The 18,285-nt window shown below is 38.7% G+C and overlaps 1 protein-coding gene across 1 annotated transcript in view; it reads left to right on the top strand.

Annotated features, from left to right (window-relative positions):
- The window catches only part of RICTOR (RPTOR independent companion of MTOR complex 2), a 173,487-nt gene that overhangs the window by 57,071 nt on the left and 98,131 nt on the right, over positions 1 to 18,285 (top strand). The window contains exons 4-6 of the mRNA XM_074952498.1: positions 4,099 to 4,163; positions 10,748 to 10,879; positions 11,774 to 11,837. Of these exons, the coding sequence (XP_074808599.1) occupies positions 4,099 to 4,163; positions 10,748 to 10,879; positions 11,774 to 11,837 (261 nt within the window). The remainder of the gene's footprint in view (positions 1 to 4,098; positions 4,164 to 10,747; positions 10,880 to 11,773; positions 11,838 to 18,285) is intronic.

Genomic DNA, 18,285 nt, shown 5'->3' with positions numbered 1-18,285 from the left:
AATAAAAAGACCAAGACCTTGCACTGAATTTCTTAAAATCTGATTTTAAACATGACAGAAAATGGTAGGACAGAGAGGAAGGGTGAAGGTTTCATCAATAAGATCATTGTGGCTATGAGCCCATCTTGGTGGTTCAATAGGAAGTAGCCCATCTGCAGGCATGGCTGCCCGCAGCTCTCAGTGGCCGTGGTTTGCCGTTCCCGGCCAATGGGAGCTGTGGGAAGCCGTGCCTGCGGATGGTCAATGTAAACACCGTCTCACGGCCCACCAGTGGATTACCCTGACGGGCCGCAGGTTGCCCACCACTGTTCTAGACCATTGTTTTAATTTCCCCTCTCCTCTGTTTCTTCTCCCTCCATAATACAATTGTGTTGTGGAAATGAAGTAACTAGAGTAATGAAAGTAGAAAAATAGTGAGAGGAGGAGATATACGGCAAAGTCAAAGATGAAGGGGTAAAAATGATCAAAGGGAAGAGAAATAAGGGACAAAATCATAAGTATAGGTGACATCATTAAATAGGCTTGGCAACAGGGAGTTAGTGAACTAAATCGAACAACAATGCAGATGGCCCAGTTAATGGCAATGGCTTGCATGGAAAAGTAATATTAGGAAATTATTGAATGTATTTTTAGCTGAGAAGTTGTCTGGAGACCTCACAGAAGAAGTGAGAAGACCTGATGAGAGCAGTGAAGAACTCTGAAGATGTTGTCAGGGTATTGTAGGCTGTGATAGTATGGTTTTGATGCTCCTACTGTCCATGGAGATGAAGTCTTTAAAAGGCTGTTCTCAGATCCCTGGAGAGTTGTTTCCACTATTGTAATAGTGGGAACAGAGGGAACTCAATGAGGACTGGTGGGGTTTGGGAGTGCTGGAAGGCATGTGTTCTTCTACGCTGTTGGAAAACTGAAACCATTGCAGTCAGACGAGGTTTCTTTTTTGACCAGTTTTTAAAAACAATAGAATGCTATCTGTTGGTTTAATGAGAGAAAATTCCAATGTTACATTTTACTTCTATAGCATATTACATGGCATATACCCACTAGTTATAGTTAACGTCTGGCTCTTATATTAGTGTGAATTCTGTATCTGTGTATTCTTTTTTGCTCTCCAATTCACATTAAAACTATTAGGATAGAAACAGAATTATGGAACCATGTGTGTAATCAGATTAAGATATGAATTTTTCCTTGCAAATCAGGGTTAGATTAAGCCTCCCTTTCTTCAGGAATAAGTTTCAATATATTGAATTTGAATATTTTCTAAAAGGAACTTTATTGGAGAATGGACTGTACAAAGCACTAAAAATATACTATAGAGAAGAATCTTGCAGATATCTGATGTATCTAAAATTATTTTGTTATGATTCACCAACTTTGACATGGTGGACAGTCTTCCAGCTTCCTTTCAAAGAGATATTACTTTGTAATTTATAACTAATCCCATTTTAAAGTAATTTACAGGCCAGTAGTGTAATCTTAATCCTGGTGCATGATACTGGAAAAACTCATCTTTCTCTTATCCTTTGCAGAATTACCCACGCTTTCAGACCTGCCAATACTACTGTTGTCTGACATTGTTTTCTAGTTCTCACTCCTTCTTATACAGGAAAAAAAGAAATCTCTCTACTCCCGTAGGGAAAATTTTTGCTCTTTGGAAAGATGTTTTTTTCATACTTAAATTATCACTCAGATTTTTCAAAGAGTGAAAATGCTTGTTAAGGCTCCTGAAGAAAGTTCTATGAAAGTATAACTTTCTTGTTTCACAGATATTTACATTTGGGGGGAGAGGGCGTGAATAATTTTTCCTAAAATGATGTACCTAAACAAGTATTGACTCACTTGTCTGGAATACAACAAAAAACCACTTTTTAGCAAGTATTTCCTCACACCGTTTTGTCAACCAATTTTTACACTTCATAAGACATCAATAGAAATGCTAAAGTGGCCATAGGCAATTCAACATGAGGTGGTGTCACAAAAATAGATTAATACCAGGATGTGACACACTGTCATAACCAGTTAATGCATGCAGATGTCTGGTGTTGAGCTCACTACAATTTAGAAACAAGGAGAAAAATTAGGCCTTTATATTTGTAAATTTATTGAAATTACCCTGTAACAATGTGTGTACTTATTTTTAAGGCAAATACATAATCCCAAATATTTCAGACTAGTTTTGAAGCAAAATGTAGCCATTCTAGATCAAGTTTTACTGTCTGGTCTGCTCCTTTTTAATGGTGTTGGAGTTCAACGTACAACTGTGTTTGTTTTTTGTTTTCTCACAATATAGAAAAAAATCCATTAAGCAAGATGTACTTACATCTAATTACATGTATTTGTGAAGTGGTTTTTAAATTTAAATGGCCTAAACATTGAAAGGACTAAGAGTCACAACATAAAACCTAGAAGGGTCACACTTTTTGCAGGAAGTATACCTAAAAAATCATTTAAATCTAGTTTATCGGCAGCAAAATTTGGTTTTTAAAAATAGAATCCTATCTAAATGATTTGCGCTCCACTGATTACAGGAGTCTGAGTGACAGAGGTAGGGACAGTACAGAACACACATTAAATATTTTGGCTTAGTACATTGAACAGTAAGTATATTGGATACTAAATTTTAAATATTACATTGTTATGAATTTGTGTATTATTGATGGCACTAAACACACACTCTGAATAGGTTTCAGAGTAGCAGCTGTGTTAGTCTGTATTCGCAAAAAGAAAAGGAGTACTTGTGGCACCTTAGAGACTAACCAATTTATTTGAGCATAAGCTTTCGTGAGCTACAGCTCACTTCATCGGATGCATTCTATGAATACTGAGCCAAAAATATAGTAAGAATCTTAAGCAAATATTAAAGATTGCTATTTTGAGGTCGGTATACACCTTTCCTGTTGAGTTTCTCATTGTGAGAGGTTTTGGTGTACATTAGTAAGATCATTCTGATTTAGATTCTGTCAGCCTCTGATGTCAGGACAGAGGGGGCATATGCAAAATCTGTTCTGTTTCAACCAGTGTTATTCACTGAGGTTCTAGAAGTGCTTGGAAAAAGGTTGAGCTCCAGTCTGAGTGGGATTTATATTGTACTTGAATAGTCTAATTGTATCATGGGGTGGTGAGGCCATTATTAGAGGAGTTTGTTAGTGGAAAGGCAAAAAGTCAGCACTTTTTTTAAAAGGAATTGTCAGATCCCACTCAAGAAGACAAAACTAGATGTTGAGGTTTTTACCCATTATCTTATTTCCAGTCTTCCTTCTTTAGGGAAGATTGTGGAGAAGTAACACTTTCTAGACCTTTTTCTTGACACCTATGTCTGGTTTTAGGCCCAGATATGGTATGGTAACTGTACTTACCAATCTGTTGCTGGAAAGTCATATATAAAACCAAACCATTCAAAAGCGGACGCTAATTATAGATTGCCTCCCTTTTTGGGTACTCAACTTGACACTGTGGGCCTCATTTGCTATTGATTCTGAAGAGCTATGGGAGTTCAGCACCTCTGAATATCAAGCCAAAGATGTATTATATTGGACACGCAAAATCAGTGGCTGCTTCTGAAAATTTTGGTCCGAAAGTCTGTGCTGCTGTTACAAAACATGGAAATGGACTGTCTGTTTCTCTTTGCTTAAAGAACCCTCTGAGTGCAGATCTTTAAAAGAAAGTGCTTTGACTGTAGTTCAGATTAGCCATCTTCAGGCTTCTTGACCAGTCACCCAACTAGTGCATGCAGTGGTTCATCTGATCAGTGTTTCAAGAAGATCGGGGAAACAGCTTTAGAAGTAGTGCTTGTACGACTGAGTAGTCCAATAATTGACTGGGAGGCAATTCTGTTGACTCTCATGCTACACTGTTTCTGTACAGCTTTGCAGAAGGGCTCGGTATGTCCGCTGTTAAATGAATGAAATATTCTATATAAAAGTAATGGTTGAGATTTTTAAATCACTCTGAGATTGACACATCATCTGTTAATTTTCATGGAAGAAGTGCTAAATACTCTACATTGCTTTGAAAATCTCCGGCAATATTTTTAAGCATTAAAGAATAAATCAGAGTTTTAAAGCATTATCAAACATGAATATTTTGTTTTGCTTGCAGCTTCTTTGTAATACTGGCCACACTGAAGAAAAATTAGGTTTTACCTATGATGACATCATAATATGGTAAGTATTCTGTAAATTATTTCTGAGCAATATTTGGACACTTTAAACAATATACATTTAAAGTAGCTGTTTTGAATTAAATGAAAGAAAACAACCTTAAGTCGTTGTAAAACCCAATTCAGGTATTTTGTAGTTCTTATTTTTTAATATTTTAATATTCCATAACACACACTACGTAAAATCATACAAGTATAAAACAGTTTTATGGAAATAGGAAAGAGAAACTCAGGAAATAATAAACTAGAACATCATTTCTAGGTAAGGCTCAGAACTCATGCTGCATTAATCACGAATGTAAAGTAAAATAAGAATATTTTGAAATGTAGCTCTCATAAAGGCTTGCAGAAACTCTTGGGATGGAATTTTGGCCCTACTGAAGACAATGGCAAAACTTCCTTTTATATAAGTGGGGCCAGGATTTCACCTGTTTCTATAATAGTTTACTAAATTCCCTGAAGAGAGACTTAACAGTTTTTTGCAGTATCATCCTCTTGGCAACTAAGGCAACTTTTAGATAAACTTTCTAAAGGAATCTGCCTCGATCTTATCACCATGTCTTAGAATAAAAATATTTTTGTTTATATTTATTAAATCCCTTCTTTTCTGCACACACACTGCTAACTTGCCGTTGATTCAGCCTGGGTAGCAGAAACAACAAAAATGCGGCTGGCTCTTCCAGTCAACCTAATTGTTTTGCCATTCAGTGTAGGTGAACTTCTGATATTGAGAACTCAGTAGATCCAAAGAAAAATCAAATCAGATCAGAAAACGTTGCCTTAAATTTTGTGGGGATTTGTTCAGTTTCTTTCAGAAAAACTGACCATGTTGCAACTTTCTTCTCCTAAATGATGAGTTTTCTCAGATGGAACTGAATGCTTCAGTCAGTGCTACTGAGTACATTTCTGTTAATACTCCTTTTTGTTGTGAATTATAACACTTTCATTATCCTCTTTCTGAGCATATTAGAATTCATGTCAGATTGTTTGCTTGCTTTGTGATGTGGAGACTGTAATGTCCAAATTAAGTTTCATTTCTTTACCAAATCAAATTTTAATACAGGTCTCAAGAGGTGCATGTCTAGTGCATTTTGTTATACAATTCCAAGTCAGGTTTCAGAGTAGCAGCCGTGTTAGTCTGTATCCGCAAAAAGAACAGGAGTACTTGTGGCACCTTAGAGACTAACAAATTTATATGAGCATGTAGCCCACAAAAGCTTATGTGCAAATAAATTTGTTAGTCTCTAAGGTGCCACAAGTACTCCAGTTCCAAGTCAGGAAGTCCTCCTAGTCCAGGACATGACTAAGGAAGAATAAACATTTTTAGATATAAAATTCACACCCAGCAAACTCCATAAAAAAATCTATAAGCCCTCTCTAGGAAGAATGACGATATTTTCTGAAAATCCATAGGCAGATGTGCCAAAGAGGATGACCCTTTTCATGGAAGATGCTTTGCTCAAGGATCTGTGTGAGAGTCTGTCTTTTTAAAAGGCATTGAAATAATCTATTCAGTACCTTCATGCATTTATATATGCAGTTTATTCTGCCATAGTAGTGATCAGATGGGTATAGAAGGTGACTAAGTCTTCAGAGATGAACAGTCAGCCTTGGCTGTGTCATTTGTGATCTTTTGAAAATGTCATTGTAGGATAAAGAACTTTATATAGAAATGCTCATTTTTAAAGCAATGCTTTAATGCTTGCTGTTGAAGCCAGTATTGTTGAGGCTGATCTTTTAAAAGAAGAATAAAGAATTGGTCTTTTTTTTGTTCTGCCTGGATCTTTAAGTGTATGGTGTTGCTATTTTCTTCTTTGATTTCTTGTATTTAACTATTGGGTAAAAATGTCAAAAGTGCCTATATTCCATTTTCAAAAATGCCTTGGGAACTTAAGTTTAATTGAAAGTCAGTAGGAGTGGAGACTAAGTGATTGAGTCACTTCTGAAAATAGGACTTAAGACTTTGACTCCTAAGTCATTTAGGTTTACATTTTCAAAAATACCTATGTCAGAATGCTTAAAGTGTTCAGATAGAAGTCTGTTTAAAGAACTTGCTTTTTGATTTTAATTTATTTTAACGAATATATTTGTTTTGCTGGAGACACAGGAAGTATTCTACAAAAATGTTTGTGTCTTCTTGAACCATGAGGTTATTAAGAATTAGTCATACACCTCTACTCCAATATAACGCGACCCGATATAACACGAATTCAGATATAACGCGGTAAAGCAGCACTCCGGGGGGCAGGGCTGCACGCTCCGGTGGATCAAAGCAAGTTCGATATAACGCGGTTTCACCTATAATGCGGTAAGATTTTTTTTGGCTCTCGAGGACCGCGTTATATCGGGGTAGAGGTGTATAAGGTTGCTAATTTAACCTATTACAATGGAATATTTAAGCAAACTAAAGACCACTTTTATATTTGCTAGATTTTTATCCAAGAATAAATGCAATTGTTAGAATTTGTTCTTTGGTCCTTTTTGCTAGTCCATGTGCTTGATTATAATTTCTTCCTGCCAACAGATGGAGACAGTACACTGACAGATTTTGACATCATTCCCTGCATAGAAGGATCTTGACAGCTCACAGAGCTCAGTTGTTTTTTCTCCAACAGATGGAGTCTCAGTACCATTGACAGGTGAAAGAAACTACTGAGCAAAGGAGAGAGTGGAGTACTTTTGGGCCTCAGAAGTCTTTGAGGTTCTTAGCCCTGTCCTGGAGTAGCTGTCAGTCTGTGGACTCTATCTCACATGCAGTGATTTAGTCCTCACAGGAGTATAGCATAACTGACTCCTACAAAAATTCCAAGGAGTGCCAAGCTTTCACACACAAAGCAGATTCATACATGGGGTTCATGCCCCCCTCTACCCAAGCTCAAGGACTAGGAAGTAAAAAAGGTACATAGGAATGTCATTTCACCTTGGGGTAGTCAGAGTGGCCAGGGTAAGCATAAGAGGGAAAACGAATCTCTTCCAGGATCAAATATCTTCTCTCTCTTCCTGATACCCACCATGGGGACCAGTGCTATTTTAAGATTGGTGACTTGAAGTCCTTCAGATACCCTGTTTGTAAGAGGTAATCACTAGGGAACAAAAATCCTCTTCAGGAAGGAGAGAGCCACAGCGATGAGGGCAACTTGGAAATGTCTGTTTTGTTTTTTTCTCCTTCCCTCCCTCCACAGTTGAGAGGGAAAATTCAAGATATTCATAGGAATAGCCCTACTGCCTCAGACTCTCACATTAGATCTCTCTGACCTTGATCATTCTTGTCGTTCTTCTTTGAACTCCCTTCTAGTTCTGCAGTGTCCTTTTTGAGGTGGGGTGACCAGTACTATACACAATATTCCAGATGAGACTGCACTATTGATTTATATAAAAGTATTATAATATTTTTGTATTAGTCACCATCCTATTCCTTATGCATCCTAACAGCTTGTTAGCTTTTTTTAATCACAGCTGCACATTGAGTCGTCTGTAGTAATACCCAAGGCCCTTCCTTGAGCAGATCATTTAATTTAGAATCCTGTAATAAATGAGTAGTATAACTTTTTTCCCATCACTGTGCATTACTTTACATTTATCAATATTGAATTTCTTATGCCATCATATTGCCCATTCACCTAGCATGTTTGTTTCTCTGAAGTTCCTCATAGTTCTCTCTGATCCTGATTAACTTAAACCCTTCTTCTTTCCAGATTTGCTACCTCATCTCCCTTTCCAGATCACAATAAATGTATTACACACCATGGAACCTACTAGGGATCCTTGAGGGACCATGCTGTTCATCTTTTGTCATGATGAAAATTGACAATTTACATAGGAGACAAAATAAAGAATAGGATTAGTTTGTGATCCATGACAATACTTTTCCTCTCACCCCATGGCTATTTAGCTTCTTTAATAGCCTCTTCTGCAGAACTTTATCAGAGATCTTTTGGAAGTAATATTATGTCAGTTGGTTCTCCTTTATCCACCGCTTTATTGATATGTCCAAAGAATTCTAAGAGATTAGTGAGACACAGTTTTCCAGTGCACAAACTGTGCTGGTCACATTCTGTCATATGATCTTATAAGAGTTTTGTTCTATTTTAACTAACATTTCAACCAGTTTTCCAGGTGCATATATAAGGCTCACTACTCTGTAATTGCATGGATCACTCCTAGAAGCTTTTTTAAAATATACTTACATTTGCTACCTTTGAATTTTCTTGGACAGTGGCCGTTTTTAATGATAGCATATTTTTATTTGCAGCTCAACTACTTCATAAGTTCCTTCAGAACTCTTGGAAATACCATTTCGATCTGACCTAAGTCATGTCAGCATACAGTAGCTGAAGGTATTACATCGCTTGTGTGTGTCCACGCTACACTTGTCAGCAGTGCACGTTCTCACCAGGAGAGCTTGTATCGATTGTATTGTCAGTGTGGAGCATTATGGGATGGCTCCTGAAGGGCAGTAAAGGCAGTTTGAATAGCCTCTCAAACCTTGCCATTCAGTCATTTTGATTTATTCCTTGTCTTTTGGGGTCACTTTTTGTTTGGCAATATGCATGTCTAAGACTCTTTTTTTTTTTTTTTTTTAAAGTAGCATCTGTGCCATGGATTTTACTTCCTTTGCTTGTAACTTTAGGGGTTTATTGATTAGCCTTGCCACTTTTTATTAAAATCTCCCTTTCTAAAGTTTAGTGTCAGTTACTTTTGGTACCCTGCCTCCCCCTTGAGCCTTAACCCTAAATATAATGTGGTCACCATTAGTTGCTAAACTATTGTCCGTTCTTGAATTAGCTCCTGTGTGTAACTTAAGACTAAATCAAGAAATATCTTCTCTTCTTTTGAGCTCTAGAACTAGCTGTTCCAAGAGCCAGTCACTTGAAGTATTAAAAATGGTTTCTCTAAACTTTGTCCTTTTGTCATTCAAGAAGAATCTGTTCTTAATTATAAAAGAACCCCTACTTTAAATTCGGAGAGGAAACATCCAGTATTTTTAATACTAGGAAATTCTAGTCTCTTGAGCTAGTACAAGGTTCCAAAAGCTTTGTTTGTGCACTCTCATGCCAGAAATATAATTGACTGTCAGGGGGATGGTCCTGGTGGGAAAGGAAAGAAATTAGGTGTCCTAACTGAAAACCCTTGGATTGATGTGTCCTGAGTAGCCAAACAAACTACTCCTTGGCACCCTTAAGGACCACAGAACAGGAAAATAAAGACTCTACTGTATTGAAAAGGGCTGCTAAGTAATCTGGGTCCATCCTTTAGGCTTCCTAGTATAAAATGTTAGAGTACTTGTCAGGTGACACAGCCAAAATTCATGAGAACATGATCCTTACTCAACGCTCTTAAGAAGCTAGTAGTCATGCCCACCCAGACTTACTTGGAACTTAAATCTGATATCCAGTTCATTCTACTCCTGTATTTTAACCTTTTTAGAGGAAGAATATCTCTTAGCCACCTACTGTTTGTTTGCCACCAACTCAGCTAGCAGAAGAAAAACTTGTGGGGCCCTGCCCTATAAAGAGACACACTTGATTTTTTTTCACTGAGAGGAGGCAATTCTTAGAATATTTCCTTAATGATGAAACTCTTAATGCTGAAGGTGATATATGACCCAATTTTGGATGATATATGACCAGATTTGCTGTTTTTCTGCTTTAAGTCTAGAAATAGCAAAGAAACTAGGTCCTAGCATCTAAATCTTACAAAGGTTAATCTTCAAAAAGGTACAACAGATTGGGCTTTTGGAATAGCTGCTTATCGTGCACAAGCACCTTACAAGGAAAGAGAAGGGGTAAAAAAAAAAAAAAAAAAAAGTGTGCAGCATCAATATCCTTAAGTGGATAAAGTTTTAGGTAGGGAAACTGGCTACAGTGCAGATAAGACTTTTTTTTTTTTTTTTCTTCAGTCTACCTGACCAGAAGGTTATCTACATTATGAGCCTCATCATTACTAGTGATATGTAAGCAGCCACATATTCTCCCTTGTTTACTTTCTCTAAGTACTTCAAATTAATGTTCACGAAGTGGCCACTATGTGACTTAGTAGTGCAGGCAATCAGGCACTACTCCTTCCTTATTCTATGCAGGACGCCGCTTAGAAGTTCCATATGTATGAACTGACATGGTCTACCGGAGAGGGAAATTTTCCTAAACATTTTCTTTATAATATTGACAGTGCAGAACACCTTCTTTTGAAGACCAGTATTATCTCCTCTTGATTTTTTTCCCCCAAATAGCAAGTCATACATGAGAGAACAAAGTATCAGTTCTCTGATATATTTCACTTAGCAAATAATATTATATGACCTGCTTTCAAAGATTCATCTTAAGTCTGGGAGCCTTCAAACCTCTGTGTATGGGGGGAGTGACAGAACCAAAAATCTCAATGTACTGTCTACATCTGCTGGCTGAAAGGTGCTTTACCCAAGTGACTGGACTGGCGTAGATCTCAAAGGAAGAAAATTAATAAGGTAAGGAAAATTTCCCTTAAGTGTTAACTTATTTTCATGTAAGTAAACAGTGTCTGTCCCGCAAATGGGGAGCTCTGTTTGTTGTTGTGTAATTTGTTTTCCCACTTATTTTTTTTCCATTGTAGTTTGCGATTAGCTTTACTGAATGAAGCAAAAGAGGTGCGAGCAGCAGGGTTGCGAGCCCTTCGCTATCTCATCCGAGACTCCAGTGTTCTACAAAAGGTGCTAAAATTGAAAGTGGATTACTTGATAGCTAGGTAATTTTCCTAGATTTTATTATATTACAATGACTTATTTAATTTTCTCATCTTTGACTGATTGTGGGGTATGTGTGGAAATGACTGTCTTAATATTCTCTGTAAATGTTGATTCTTGGTATTCTAAGGTATTTTCTATTTTCTTTTGGGAAACTTCCTTTTTAAATAAAATATTATACAAGAATGCCAACCAAATCAAAAGAAATACAAATGCAAAGAAAATGCTATCATGTGAAATGATACCATGAGGAAACAAAAGTATATGTGTGGGGGGGAAATAAACATGTCTCTAAAAATCAGTTTGATGTGATCCTGAACTCTGAATTAATTGTAATTGTATGACATGACTACAAGTCAGAAATAAAATTGGATACCTTAACTATATTTCCATACCTTAACATGTTTGGATTTCTTTACAGTTTAACTGTAACTCTGAATTTCCATGTTTGTTTTGGGGATAGTTACTCTCAATCCTAATGCCATTTAATTTAGTCTGTTTTGTCTGGAAAGATGAGATTGATGATATGGTATATTATAAATATGTTATTGGTACTCCTCTGAAATGACTAGCAGTTTTGCAGGCATCTCAAAACTACTATTAAGACCTTTATATCTCGCCACAGTGTTATGTAAATGCGCGTATATAAGAAAATTGTTTTAATGATCCTTCATCTATAATAAAGATTATTATTGAAGAGAAACCTCAAACTAAAGTTCTGTGACCAGTCATGATCCATGTGCTCTCTGAAAGCTAGAATTTCTGGACAGTAAGTTTTGTTATAGTATTCATTCAATCTCTTGAATAGTAGCACCAAGGTGTTAATAGTTAGGAATAGGGGTAACTTCCACTCTATCTACAAACCACATTTTTTATTTAATTTTTGTTTTATTTAGGTGCATTGACATACAGCAGAGTAATGAAGTAGAGAGAACACAAGCTCTTCGATTAGTGAGAAAGGTAAAAATTTAACTGTGTACTGTTCTCATGTTGGCTACATCAGTAGCCCAGTCAGTAAGTCATATTGGCTCCAGAACTGTCCCATCAACCGTCCATCTTTGGACAGCCTCTGGTTCCCTATCTCACTTTATGCTGGCAGCAGATATCTTAGCTGCTATCTCTAAAGCAAAAAGGAAGGGCACTAGATAAGACCTGGCTCAATTTTTCATCTTTTGCCATTGACAACCTTCCCCTGAGTGAGGAAAGGGAATCCCACTGAATACACCTATTTTGGATAGGGTTTTGGCAGGAGCTTTCGCTCTCTTGATATCGCCCTAAAGAGGCCCGGTCCTCTTCAGAGGGTAAGACAACCGGGGAACAACAATGCAAGTCTAGTTTGCTGGTTTAGGCCTTCCTGTGTTACTTTTCTAGATGGACAGTCATGGATAGAGGAGCTTGTGTCTCTGCCCTGTAAGAATGATGGCCCCCTTCTTCAGAATCCTCTGACTCTGAGGATGATTCCACAGCTTTATTTGGTACCTTAATCAGGGCTGCAAGAGGACCTAGTCAATCTGAGCTAGCTACTATGCTGGTCAGTCCTGCGCTCAAATGCATGAGATTTGTAGGGCTGTAGCTAGCACCTGTAATTCCTTCCTACTTGACACTTGTAGACTAGTCACAGATGATGAGATCTTTATTCTGGCATAAGGTACTCTGCCTTTGACTGGACCTGAGTGTTCTGCATTCAGCTCCTACTCCTGTAGGCAGCATCAACATCACAGAAACAGAACAAAGGTTTACCTAAAGACTCAGTTGAGGTTTGGAGCAGTTCCAAAAGGTGGTTTCCACAGGAACAGTGAGTTCAGAATGACTGCTTTTCCTCTGTTTATGTAGTTGTTTGAAAATATCTGTGACACCAAAATTTAGAGTCCATTTTAAGAAAACCTTTGTTCATATGTATCTCAGTTGTGGCATTCATAGCTCTTACACACAAGCCTTAAGTTCTTGGGTAAAACAGCTTTGGCTCAAAGAATGAGGGGGAAAAAAGCAAACGTCCCTTACGGTAATAGTGACTTTTTCCTTCACTGGATTCTCTGATATGGACAAAAGTCACAATCCAGCTAAATGGAGACCTTCCATAATCTAAGACAAGTACTGGTTTCAGTATCTGGTTTCAGATCAGTACATGGAATGGACACTATTAATAGTGCTGATAGATAAATAGTCTCTTGTTGATGGGTGGAGGGCAGGCATGCATTCTCATATTCCTTGACCTCTCTCCCTCATTTGATAGTAGATCAAGGAATGCCACTGGAGTGCAGAGGAACGCTCAAATTGCATTAGTCCATCCTACAATGCACCCAAGGGATAGTGATAGAAAATTACTCCTTTCACTACTAGAACTTACACTTGCATAGTCACACAAGGACTGTTCTCCTTCAGTCCTGTTTAACATCTATATGCAGCTGCTAGAACTGCTGAATTATCATGGACTTACATGCCAATGGGACATAGATACAGCACAGCTTTTTACCCTCTATGTCACAACATATAACAAAGCAGTCACCCAAGTTTGTGTGGTGTTTGGTCAAGATCAGGACACAGATGAAGGACAGCTAGTTGAAGATGAATCTCAATAAGATGGATGCAGAGGAAATGTCTTTGAGGAATGTGTAGCCTTGATATAGTCTCCTTTGGTTGAAGATACACAACCGCAATTAGTCAATTCAGTCCCTAGTCTGAGTGCCACTGGATTCCTCTGTGATGCTATGCCCTCATATAGCAACACTGGTGAGCAATGTTTCCTAACATCTTTGGCTGACAAGAATACTGTGTCCTATCCTGGGAGGAAAATGACCTGGCCTCAGTAATACACACTGTGGTCACCTCCTGGCTCGACTACAGCAGTGCAACATATCTGGGCATGAAGAAGTCAGCCCTTAGGAAACTCCAGCTAGTAAAGAACACTGCGACACATCTCCTTGGCAGCATACGATATATCAGACCTGTCCTCTGTGAAGTACGCTAGCATCCTACAGTCAGATTCAATGTCTCAGTCCTTCTCTTCAAGGTATTCAGTGTTTTGAGTTCAGGATACCTAAAAGATTGTCTAAAGCTCCAAGACAAGGACCATAGCTATGCTTCTCCACAGTGAAGTTGTTTGTTGCATGTGTAAATCTTGTTTGTGTAAGAGACCTTGCTTTCTCTGGAGACAGTCAGACACTGGAATGGGTTCCCTCTGGATGTTAGAACCACCAAAGAATTCACCACTTTCTGCTCCAAGTTCAAGGTTCACTTCTTCAACCTTGCCTTCAATAACTATACAAAATATCATAGTACTACAGATATAAAATAAAACTTCACATATGTATGATGATGATTTTATTGCTTTATGTGCTTCTGGAAGGTACTCAGATCTCAGTGATGGGATTGGTATGAAATCCAAAATAGAATAGGAGACGGAAAGAAAAACATCTTCATTGTGGACCATTATAAACTTTCCTTTTTATCCTGACTTTTAGCTTCATGGAGGGTCTTGGCACAAGCATTCTTTTTCTCTTGTGCCTGTACCCTTTGGAGGTCATTCATGCTAGATACTTGCCATCTCCAAACAGATCTGGCAGCCAGTTTCCCACTGGGAACTTTGAAGGTCTTGTAGAAGCTGTCTTGAGTGTTGGGTCTCTGAAGAAAGCATTGCAGAGCAGCTCCGTAAAACACTTCTCCATATCTGAAGGAATCCTGGATCATTCTCTCTCCTGGATAATTCAAAAAGGAGACTGTTCTATGTCAGACCTTACAGACAGAGGTCAAGATGATGTAATTTCAGTGTGACCCCTTACTCTTTAAAGGAGAGATGCTTTTTTTTTTAAGACTCCACATTTGGCTTTCTTCTTGACAAAACCTCCTGGCTGCCTCCAAGAAGCTCTCATTTACCTATCGCTGATCTTTCAGAGGCCTAAATTTATGTAAATCTGCATTAAAATAAAAGCAGAGTTCAGCTGACATTTACTGTAATAAAACATTAGGAATTTGATTGTTTAACAGAAGATCTTTTCCTTCCCATATTCTAAAAACAGAAAGAAACCTGAGAAGCAAAGCAGCCTTCATTTTAAGAGATTGTTTGCACTCTCCCGACATGATGAGTGTAATAACGTTTATCCTGTCGGTTCAAGACCAGGAGGGGATATTTTGTAAAAGTGAATAGTCCCACCCACTATTGCTAATTAATTCTTATTTGTACCATTATATTAAATGAAAGGCTCAGTATGTATGTGGGTGGGTGAGGAATTTGGGATTTTTCTCTAAAGTCCGGTTTTAAAGAGCTTCCTGTTTTGTGGGTAAGAGCATCATGGTATGACAAGCAGTAGCTTCTTAAAAGCATCTTACAAAAATAAACTTGTTTTGTATGTTTAAATCTGTCTGTTTAGCATTAGTGACTTCTCATTTAATAGTGACCTGCAAAGGAAGCAAACTAGGCTTGTTCACTCTTTTTTTTTTTTTTTTTTTGCTGCTCTATGTGAAACATAAAGAAGGCCTGAAATGTGTGTAAAGCAAGTAAAGGTTGAGAAAAGGGGTTCTGTTTGCCTTTTTAAATTTTAGAACTATCAAGAATACCAAGCCTGGTCTGTATGGGGTTTTAAGGGAAGAATTGTCAGAAGTTCCAGGATATATATTGGGAGCGTTTTCTATTTAAAGATGGTGTATCTTTATAGAACTGGTTCACTACATAACTCATCTGTTCGGTAGGACAGACTCCTGGGAACACATTACACTGTATTTACATATAAGCTTCTCAAAGAAGAGAAACAAAATTTGTACTCTGTCCCAAGGAAGTAAGCTATCTTGAGGCAAAACCAGGGCTCTGTTTTCCTCAGAGCTCACAGCAAGGGGCTGTTCTTCAGATGAAATTCTCAGACTAGTAGAAAGATGTCTTATACAGTTGTATAAAAATTGGCCAGATTCATGATCTGTCTGATATTCAGCAGAGGAAATTCCATGCCTAAGGGTTCTCTGTGGAAGCTAACTTCATCCTGTCCATGTAAATTCCAACTCACGTAAATAAGGCCAAGATATTACATAGAGAGGCACCATAGAAAATACATGTAATAATAACAAATGTGCTAACTTTTTGCCTAATATAGTAGTGCAAACAAGATGCTGTTCCCTATAAGAATATATTAGCGTTTGTGCTGTTTATTGAATGTATTAGTGATAGTTTCCTTTAATGTCAAAGTACATTGCAAAACTGGGGGAAAGCTCAAGAGCAGGAGGCAAAATGAAACAGAGCCTGTCGAGCTCCCTGTAGAGTACTTTATATGTACTTACTTTCTTGCCATACTCTTTTGAATTAACATCAGCTGAACAGAACTGTGCTGAGATTGTCTAAATTTTATTGCTAGCTGGTTTTGTTTTTTTAATCTGACCTAAATGTGATGGCTAGACAGTCATTTAAGACTCTCTTGTTGCACCACTGCACTTATCTATAAAGTATGTCCTTCTGTAATGAGGGGTCCTGAATAGTCTACTTTTGGGGCAGGGCTGGAATTATTATTTATGTAGAGTATTACCATGACACTAATTTACTCATAAATCCCTCTATTAAATCCAAAGGCCAAATGGTAATTACAGTTGCTATAAACATGTCTAACAGCCTAAAAATAAGCAGTCCCTACACCCAACACAGTAATAAAGTATTCATAAGCATGCGATCAGTTTACTTACAAATAAGCCAGACCTAGGGATGACAGTCTCATTCTGGCATGGCCCAGCATGATCAGGTAGGGTCTGACAAAGAACCTTCAAATTCAAAGCTCTTTTTTTATACACTTCAGCTAACTTGCTAGCTCTGGCAGAAACCTAGTTTGAAGCGGTTCATCCTTGCTACTTTCCTTTCTCTAAGGCTTTCCTTTCCTATTCTTCCCCACACCTCCACCCCTGCTTTCTAGTAGAAAAGTGAGAATGTTTATGCTTGTTTCTTTTAAGACAGTTTTCCTTTGTCTTATTAATGCAGCTTTTCACTTTATCAGTTACTTTTTGATCATATATCTTTCCCACTCTGTAAGCAATAGTACTTATTCTCAAGATCTTCTTTTACTTGCTGATTGGGATTTTTTCCTTACTAGCCACAAACCAGATACTATTTTTTTTAAGCAAACTTACGCTAACTTTAATTAACTATCCCTACATTACCCACCTTAAAACCATACATACCATGTGGGTTTTACTACATTTAAGCATTTCAAACATTTCTTTTTATTTTGCAACATTTTGTACAATTAATAAACTTGACAAATACAGCCTCAAAATAAGTTACCACAGTTGCATTGACAACTGCCAAAGCTTTGAATGACCATCTTCACCATGGATGTAATCCTACTTTGTAAGTGTTCTGACCAGGAAGGACTAGTTAACTACCAAATTCCCTGTTCCTGCCTATTTACAATTTTTAGTTCTTCTTCGAGTGATTGCTCATGTGTATTCCACAATAGGGGTGAGTGTGGGGGTGTGTGTGTGCTTGCCACGTGCACCGGTGCCGGAAGTTTTTCTCCTAGCAGTACCTGGGGGTGGGGGAAACGCCCCCTGCAACCTCTGGAGTGTCGCCTGCCTGGTGTGGTATAAGGGGAGCTGTGCGCTCCCCCTACCCTCAGTTCCTTCTTGCCACCAGTGAAGGTGTGTCGGAACTACTCTGTTCCAGCTTTGCTGTAGCTCCTCCCCAAAACTGTTCGTTCATTCAGTGTTAGTACCTGTAGTTTATTAGCTGTGTAGTTAGTTTAGTTAGTTAGTGACCCCGGCCGGGGCATGCCCCACGCCCCAGGGTTTAAGTCGTTCTGCTCTTTTATGCGTTCTATGCCAAGAAATGACCCACACGCAGACTGTTTGTGCTGTTTGGGCAAAACCCATATCAGCAAAAGGTGCAAGATTTGCAAGTCGTTTATGCCTCGGACCAAAAGAGAAAGGGACATTAGGCTCTGGGCCATCCTGATGGAGTTGGCGCTGACCCTGACTCCAGCACGCAGCTCTGAACCAGTACCCAGCACCGCGGCATCGGTACACGGCGACCCTCCGGTGCCATCAACCAGTCGGCACCGCTCCCCATCCACGGGGCACGCCAAGAGGGCCAGAAAGACTCCCTCTTCACAGCGGCACCGAGGGAAGTCTGGGACAGAGGCTAGGCCCATGTCGGGTAGTCCTTGATCCCCACCGGGTCCCAGGCCTCCAACTCACATTGAGTGGAGTAGCCCGGCCCTTTTGGAACAGGCCTGTCCAGATGCCCTCCAGGCAGCCTGGGATGCTATATCTATGCTGGTGCCTGGAGCGCTGCCGATGTCAGCCCCACGCTCCAGAGGCAAGCCGCTGCTGGGATCTTCTCAGTCGCCTCCATCCTGGTCTCGGTCGAGGGAACGTTCCCGACGCCATTCACCGCCCAGCGACCGTTCGGGGCAGAGTCCACGTGGATTGCCCTTGATGC

Source organism: Natator depressus, chromosome 5 (assembly GCF_965152275.1).
Source record: "Natator depressus isolate rNatDep1 chromosome 5, rNatDep2.hap1, whole genome shotgun sequence".
Classification (NCBI taxonomy): domain Eukaryota; kingdom Metazoa; phylum Chordata; order Testudines; family Cheloniidae; genus Natator; species Natator depressus.
Note: the sequence above shows the minus strand (reverse complement) of the source record. Positions and strands in the feature narration are given on the sequence as shown.